The sequence below is a fragment of the Streptopelia decaocto genome, assembly GCF_964273445.1.
Source record: "Streptopelia decaocto genome assembly, chromosome: 22".
In the NCBI taxonomy this organism is placed as follows: Eukaryota; Metazoa; Chordata; class Aves; order Columbiformes; family Columbidae; genus Streptopelia; species Streptopelia decaocto.
In genome coordinates, this window is record NC_138677.1 from 1905349 (window position 1) to 1914192 (window position 8844).

General features: G+C 50.7%; 1 protein-coding gene across 1 annotated transcript; it reads left to right on the forward strand.

The window, feature by feature from the left end:
- Positions 1 to 1210: 1210 nt before the first annotated feature.
- On the forward strand, positions 1211 to 6525 carry LOC309449045 (feather keratin 1-like; the record flags this gene model as incomplete). Its single annotated transcript, XM_082070956.1, has 3 exons — positions 1211 to 1316; positions 5774 to 5871; positions 6196 to 6525. 3 exons carry the CDS (start codon positions 1211 to 1213, stop codon positions 6523 to 6525), a joined length of 534 nt encoding a protein of 177 aa, XP_081927082.1.
- Positions 6526 to 8844: the final 2319 nt, after the last annotated feature.

Below are 8844 nucleotides of genomic sequence, written 5' to 3' on the forward strand. Positions count from 1 at the left end.
TGTAATGTAAGAAAGATGTGATGCAAGAAGCACCTTGGCCAAGACACTTCTGCAGGTGTTGTGGGATGGTGAGGAGCAGAAGCACTTGTGTGGGGAGCAGCAGCTGAGGCCATGGTGCTTGCTGAGCATGAAGACTATATTTGTTGTGAGAATGAAGAGCGGCTTTGGAGTAGCTATGTTGATGTCCTGCAGAAGACAGGTCCAGCCTCACCACTGTGGCAGTTCGTGGTTGGAGGACTAGAGACAATGGGCTCACGTTCAGACATGAGAGGTTTGTACCTGGGAGGAGGAAAACGGTTTTCAGCAAAAGGTGGGTCAAGCAGTAAAAGAGATTTCCTGGGGATATTGTCCAGTCAACCTCCTTGAACACTCATGGCTGACAATGTGGAAAAAGGGCTTGGGCCCAATGAGCTCTGGAGGTCCATTCCACCTTGATTATGCTCTGATCCTATAGTCCAGGACAGCCTTTTTGTGCCTTGACATACTGGTTACAGGGACAGCAGGGAAGATCAACTCAGCTTTATGGCCGAGGAAGCAAGCACAAGATCTGTGGTCACCATGTCTTGGCACAAGTTTTCCCAAAGATCCTGTGGCAGGGTTTTCCCTTGCATTTCTCAAGCTTTTATTTTCCATCTGGTCTTTTCCTCAGCTCACAACTCTGTATCTCAAGGTTATGGTTAGTACCAGTTCTCCTGTTAACAACCCCATCCCGGAACCAGCCCTGAGCAACATGTGTCTCCTTGGGCATCTTGGGAGAGCATCTGCAGGGGAAAGGATGAGAAAGAAGTATGTGCTGGGATGCAAAAGAACTTTATTGAGTCAAAAAGAAAACAAGGTGGCTCTGAATAGAGGCCCCAGTACAGAGAGCACCAGAGGCAGACCGGAGTCTGCACCCTGTGGATGTGGTGCAGATATAGCCAGGTGTCCATCTGCCTGCCCCACAGAGGGAACAGGGCCAGAAGGTCCTCACAGCCCAGGGGAGCACAAGAGAACAAGGACACAAGAGGAACAGGAGACACTAGAAGAGGGGAAAGGTGGCATTAGCTGTGCTTTCTGAGAGCCCAGGCTGGCCCCATCCTTTTGCAAAGAGTGCTGGGGTTGCTCAGCCCATCTGAAAACAACAACCAAATGCTTCATCCCCAGTCTGGTCTCCTCTTGTGCTCCCCGGGGGCCTTCTCCAGGGCCATCAACAGCAGCTTTAGCAGGGGAAATGCCTCCTCGTGCCGCAGATGCCGCTGCCCAAGCCAGAGAGCCCAAAGCCCCCGGAGTTGATGGGCACTCCCTGAGAGCTGAGGATGCTGCCAACGGCAGCGGAGGTGGAGGATCCCACGGCGGTGTTCTGCGGGAAGGAGCTGAGGATGGGGCCGGGCAGGGTCACCACCACGGGGGAGGGCTGGATGACAACTCTGGAGTCCTGGCACTGCCTGACACAGGGCTCATTGCAGCTGTTGGCCAGCGGGGTCGGGCCGCAGGACTGGAAGGACAGGCACGGGTTGTAGCAGGACATGTCTTGTGGCTGGAGCTGCACCTGGGAAGGAGAGAAGGCAGCGGTAAGCAGAAGATGAGGGATTGTAGAGAAGCCGTCTGTCACCTCACCACAAAAGAGCCAAGCCTAGCCAAGAAAAGATGGACGTTAGGACTGGAGGCTGTGTAGAGAGGTCCATGTGTTTCTCCTTCACTTCAGTTTAAATGCTCCCGATAAAAAGTGACTGAGCTCAGGGATAACCCTGCCTACCCTCTCGCTTACTTCAGCAAAGCACCAGGCTGTCTCCATGCAACACCGCCTGAACCCTTCTCTCTGCCATGATAAACAGCCCCGTGTCCCACTACCTGAGAAAGGAGCAGGAAGAGGTTGAGAAAAAGAGCGAGAGAGAGGCGAGGCGAGGGAGAGGAGAGGAGAGGAGAGGAGAGGAGAGGAGAGGAGAGGAGAGGAGAGGAGAGGAGAGGAGAGGAGAGGAGAGGAGAGGAGAGGAGAGGAGAGGAGAGGAGAGGAGAGGGAGAGGAGGCTTCAGACTCACCTCGTTCCTGAGGAGAAGGAGGCGAGAGAAGTGAATGAGAAGGTGAGAATAAGGACCTGCTTTTATACTGCTACTGCACTGCCTCAGGCCCACAGTCACTGCATATGGGCAGTAATTTTCCAACCGACTCACCTCCAGAGTAAAACATCTTACCTAATGGCACAGGTTAAGTTTTGTTTCATCAATGCTGCCATTTTGTTTCCTCATTTCTGACCTGACCATTAGGCCTCAGAGGCACCTTTGAAGTATTGACATGAAAGGGCCAAGGATTTCCCAGGTAGGAACACATCAGTAGAGGCAGAATATGTGCCCCTGAGTGCTGGAGTCATCTGTGCAGGCAGAGGGCTTGTGCCTGCGGAATTCTTATGAGGTTGTTTCCCACTCCCTTTGCATGAAGGTGCACATGTCCTCCCACCAATGCATTCCTCTCCTGCCTGTGTTAGTTCGTTTGGGAAAGTTGTCCCCTCTCATGCAGTCTATGGAAGTCCTCAACCAATGTCATCGGCAGGTTTGGGGAAAGAGAACATTGCCCTCACAATCCCTGTGATTTCTCAACAAACCCTGTGGAGCTGGGTACCTCTGCACTACATCAGGGGTGTGTTGCTGCTCTGGACAGCACCATGTTCCTTCCACTCCCCTCACACCACCATGCACTTTGGCCGTACGCTTTGGGCACTAACCAGCAGGAGAATCCTTTCCAAAACAACAATGACTGTGGTGTGAGTCCCTTGAGCTCTGGCAGTGCTGGCAAGTAGGTCATGCTGAGGGCGATGGCTGTTGGTGCCACCTGCAGCTGCGTACTCAGGTAGAATCCAGTGCTTGGAGACCATTTTCCTGGGGTTGGGATGGAGCTGCCCCGGCCACATGGGAATTCAGCCCTGCCTGGAACACAGACCTGCAGACAGCACACATTTGTGGTTTGTCCTCACAGCAAAAGCCTGACGCATGGCCAATCCAAAGAGTGTGACTTGGCAAGGGTAGGGAGAGTCTATTCCAGGAAGCTCGCCTGCTGAAGACACTCCCTTGGCCTCCTGGGATGCGTCCCAGCTGCCTCCATGTCTGCAGGGCAGGGAAGTGCATTGCCTCTTTGATGTGGTCCTAGACCTGGCTTTGTACCCTGGGCCCTTCTGAGCACATCCCCTCCCTGGACATCCTCCGGGACATGGCACTGCAGGATCCTGAGAGTTCTTATATACTAGGGATATTAAGGGAGTTTCCTTGTGTTCTTGATGGTGCTGGGTTTTTCTCCAGCATGAGGAGGCTTTGGGGCTATGAGAAAGGATGGGTGCTTAAGCCCAAATGCCCAGGAGAAGCCGCACTGCATGGGACCAAGGGATGAGTCCCAGCCAGAAGGGAGATGTTTTCTGCAAACCTTTCTTCCCTCTGCTGAGAATTCAGGAGACCTCCTCATCACAACCCATCCTTTTTGGTCAGAAAGATGAGGGTTGTCTGTCCATTCCCTTCTACCCCTAATGTTTCTGCTTGCTTTCCTGAGTATTGCCTGGATCTTTCTTGCTCTTGGACCAGGAAATGCCAAAGGTGCTGCTGGTTTTTCTGAGCTCATTTGCACTTCACAGCTGCTCTCATGGCATTCTACCTACCATCTGCCTCACTAGGTAGTGAACCTGAAATGCAGGGACTGTACTCTGCTGCTCACTTTCCTCCCTGTCATCAGGTCTTGAACACTCAGTTTCTTCAGTGTACAGCTATGGCTGTTCTTGGTTCCCATGTTCCCAACCAGTTCTTCCCTCTTAGAGGCTGCTGTGCATCACCCGTCCGTTCACCATGACAGAATCACGGGATCCTTGAGGTTGGAAGGAACTTCAGGAGATCTTCTAGTCAAAGCGGCCCTGCTCAAAGCACAGTCAGCCTTTAGAGGATGCTCGGGGCCACGTCTTGTCAAGCTCTGAATACCTACAAGGATGCAGAAGACACAGCCCATCTGTGATAATCCCAGACGGTGCTTGACCACACTAACAAAGTCTTTTCTGATGTTTCTGTGCAATTTCCTCTATTGCAATAGGTGCCAGTCCCCTCTTGTTCCTTCAGTGGGTAGGATGAGGAGTGTCTGGCTCTATATTCTTGACTCCCCCCATCAGCTTTTTTACCCATTGCTAGGAAGTCTGTCCCAGGGACTTCTGCTTTTCAGGTTGAACAGCCCTACCTTGTGCAGCCCCTCCTGCCTCAGGGTCTCCATTCACTTCATGGGTTCCATGGCCCTTTGCTGGATTTGTGCCAGTGTGGCAATTTTTCATACTGGGGAGCTGCTTGTACCCAAAGATGGAGTGTGGTGGATGCATTCCACAACCCCCCACACTCACCCAGCCAAACCAGCAACAGTTTCATCCAGACTCCAAAGGAGGGAAAGGCCTGAGCTGCAGCCAGGCCAAGAACTCCTGTTAGGAAACCTACAAAGAAGCGAACATCACACTGAACACCCATACGTTGTGAGTGCAAGGAGTCTTGTCCATACTTTTCCTACTGTGTGTGATGTGACTGGGAGCCAGCAACTTTATTCTATAAATATGACAGCCTGGGTAAGGTACCGTGAGCTCTCTCTGCTCAACAAGTGTGGCTGAATGGTGATGATCTTTTACTGCTCAAAGATCACTGGATGAGCCCAGTTCAAGTTTCACAGCAATTACTTAGCGTAAGTAAGTGCATACTGATTAGAACGAATCACCTAGAATTGTAAGGTTGTGTGATTTTAAATATACTGTCTGCTTCATGTTACATAGTAATCTGTGTACTATAAAGTTCTGCTCTTATTTACCAAAAGCAGCTACACACTGCACTGAACATTTGTGAGATAAGGTCTAGTTCACACTTTGCTTGGAGGAATGGAATTGACTGAGGAGAAAATGATGCCTTCAAGGCTAACACAAAGACATTACAGACATCTGCAAGATAGGGCTTGTTCTGCACTTTGCTGAAAACAAAAGGATTTATTCAGACAAAACGGTGCCTTCAAGGCTATGTGCTATAAATAATATCTACAGAAAAGAAAGGTTCCTAGCTACGTGACGAAAATTAACTCACTTTCAGTCAAACCAGCTCACCTTGGTGCACTCATGTCAGTCCAATCTGTTTAAATGTTCCCACACCTGATTCTCCACTACTGTGGGGAACTTATTCTTGCTCCAGACTTTCCAAGGACTCTCAGGAGCCTGATCTTTAGACAGCAAATCCTGCCAGTCAAGACCAAGGCCAAGAGCCCTTGGAGTACGTCTGCCTTTCCTATAACCCCTGTCCCCGGTAAAGCTGCTCCATTCAGCCTTTGCACAAGCCTCTCTTCTGCAGCTGACCTACCTGGAAGAAGACCTTCTTCTTGCCCTCCACATGATTTGCCTGGTTCAATACCAGGTGGGCTTTGCCTTTCCTAACCCCAACCTGCATACTCAGAGAGCCTGACAAATGTTGTCCCTAGAGAAAAGGGCATCAAGAGGACAACAGAAACGTCTTCCTGCAATGGGAATTGCAAACAACTGAACTGCTCCAAGCCAACATACCTTGGGTGCACGGGACCCCTCAGCCCTTGAGGGCACATCTTCACCATGCATAGACGCGATCTAGCCGGGGATATCACCGGCTGTCTCATCCAGGCACATGAAAGGAGCTTGTATGGCAGACCAGGCATGTCAGAAATGAGGAAATAAAATGAGAGGGTGTCAGGAAACCCAAATGCAACCAGTGCACTTGGGTAGGATATTTTGCTTTGAGGGTGAGTCTACTGGAAAATTACTGCCCACGTGCAGTGACTGGGTGCCTGGGGCAGTGCAGGAGCAGTATAAAAGTTGGTCCTTCTCCTCACTCTCTCATCCACTCCTCTCACCTCCACCTCCTCGGGAACAAGGTGAGTGTGAAGCTCGTTCTCCTCTTCCTGTTCTTCCTCCTGCACTTTGATCCTCTCCAGAATTTCTCAGCACAAACTTGCCCATTTTTCTTATGCTGGTTCATGGGGCTGCTTGTCATGGGAGAAGTAAGAGGTATACCATGGAGAGAAGTTGAGGCTTCACTGAGTTGTCTGCTGAGCTATGGACAAGGAAGTGATCACCCTGGACTTGGTTACTGTTTGTAGGACTCTTTTGGGCTGAGAGGAAGGATTTCCATCATCTGGAGTGACAAGCTACTGTTCAACCACCCCTCATAATCTGCTTCCCCCTGCCCTCTCTCCCAGGTGCAGCTCCAGCCACAAGACATGTCCTGCTACAACCCGTGCCTGCCCTGCCAGCCCTGCGGCCCAACCCCGCTGGCCAACAGCTGCAATGAGCCCTGTGTCAGGCAGTGCCAGGACTCCCACGTTTACATCCAGCCCTCCCCCGTGGTGGTGACCCTGCCCGGCCCCATCCTCAGCTCCTTCCCGCAGAACACCGCCGTGGGATCCTCCACCTCCGCTGCCGTTGGCAGCATCCTCAGCTCTCAGGGAGTGCCCATCAACTCCGGGGGCTTTGGTCTCTCTGGCTTGGGCAGCGGCATCTGCGGCACGAGGAGGCGTTTCCCCTGCTAAAGCTGCTGCTGATGGCCCCGGGGAAGGCCCCCAGGGAAACACAAGATTGGACCGGACTGGGGATGGAGCATTAGGTTGTTGTTTTCAGAGGGGCTGAGCAATCCCAGCACTCTTTGCAAAAGGGTGGGGCCAGCCTGGGCTCTCAGAAAGCACACCTAATGCCACTTTCCCCTCTTCCAGTGTCCCCTGTTCCTGTTGTGCCCTTGTTCTCTTGTGCTCCCCTGGGTTGTGAGCCTCACTAAGCCAGCCTAGGGAGGACCTGCTGGCCCTGCTCCCTCAGTGGGGCAGGCAGATAAATATCTGGCAGGGTCTCCGCCACAGCCATGGGTCACAGACTCCTTTCTACCCCTGGTGCTACTTGCAATGGGGTCTCCACTTGGATCAACCTGATTTTCCTCTCTTGTCCCATTAAAGTTCTGCTGCATCCCAGTTCATGCCTGTGTGTCTTCCTTTCCCCTGAAGATGCTCTCACAAGATGCTCAGGGCCAGTCCCAGTCCTTAGGTGTGGTTCTAAGAAGGGATTGTTGAGGATATTTTTGCAGTGGCTGTTAACACAGGCTTGCTTTGAGTGTGCTTAGCCTTACTTGGGATGACCCTCTGATTTGTAAACTTCTCTGCCCATCTGGGGTTTGACAGAATTCTATGACAGAGTTCAATGACCATTGCTTCTCTAGAATGATTTTGTACCTTCCATGAAAGCATTCTCTATTCCATGTTCAGTGAGCCTTGTGCCCTCACCCTCTCTTTTTCAAAGGATTGCTCCAGCCCTTACACCATCCTAGTTTCCCAGCTTGTACCACTTGGTCAAGAACCTTCTTGCATGAGAGCAGTTCTGTAGATGCCACCTGATGAGTGCTAAGCAAACTGGGAGCTTAGTTTTTTTGAAGGAACTTTGAATAACTTGATGTACTGACAGACATCCCTGCCCACAGCAGGAGGGCTGAGTCATGGAGGAACCCCAAAAATCAGTTTAGACGGGAAATAAGCTCCAAACCAACATTAATGTAGATAGAACTGTTTGCAAATAAACAGCTACAAATGAGGTTTATTCAGCACTCTGACAACACCATGAAACACAGGTTTGGATACCAGCTAGAAATCAATTACTACACAGCACAGACAAACTCAAGGATATCAGATCCCAAAAGTCTAGAGTGATGAGTCAAAATGTGCATCTCCCCACTCTGTTAGAAAGTGAGGATTCTCAAGAGTACCCAGATTGCTTACCAGTTTGGGAAGGTGTCTCAATCCCCAAGGAGTGTTCCTTGCATGGCCAGTCTAAGGAACAGAGTCTCTGACTGCATACCTGCTAGCCCAAAGAAAACCAACTCAAAGGGTGCGTCCAGTGATTTATAGCCTGGCTGGGTCTGGCTGTGGTCATTATGAGCATGGTCCAGAAGCTTCTCTGCCTCTCTAGACCTGGGAACCTTTCTGCCTGAGGACCCTGTCTGTTGACTGAGGGTCCCAACTCTTCTGCTCCACCAGCTGTGGGGGAGGTGAATGTGAGGAGTCACCATGCCCAGAGTAGGCATCGAGGTGGGATGTAACTGTCGGCACCTCAGCACCGTCCAAGGTGGATGGACAAGGGCAAGCACAGTGGAGCACAAAAGGCGGTAAGGTGCCATCAACTACTCTGCTGAAAGCAAGACCTCATAGGGGGATATGCAACTGCCACAGCTTGGACTAGAGGATGTTTAAAGACCTGTCCATATCCAAGTCTTTCTGTGGTTCTGCGCTACACTGGTATCACAACCAAGGAAACCAGCTGCACTGTGTCCCTTCTTTTAAGAATGTTATGGTTACAGTGGGTTCTCCTGTCTGCTCCTGGCAAGCCACTGCCTGTGTCTTGTCAATACCACATTCCCTCCTGATTACTTGCATCACAGTTGATTTACCGAGGAAAAAGAAAAGGCATACACAACGAAGCAGATGGTACCCACTAGACTCTGTTTGGTGATTCTCTAGGCAGACAAATATAGAAATTACCACAGAATCCTAGAATTACCGAGAGTTCTGAGTTGGTAGGGACCACAAGGATCATGAGGTCCAACTCTGATCCCTACATAGGAGAAGCCCAAAATTCACACCATGTGTCTGAATGGTGCAAGACTAAGCAGACTCAATGCAAGCCTGTGTTGATGGTCACTGCAAAATCATCCCAGACAACCCCCTTTCAAAAGCCACCTTTGAGACACGTGTGTCTCCATGGGCATCTTGGGAGATCATCAGCAGGGGAAAGGATGACACAAAAGTGCAGTCTAGGATACAGAAGAACTTTAATGAGCCAAAAAAAAAAAAAAAAAAAAAAAAAGAAATAAG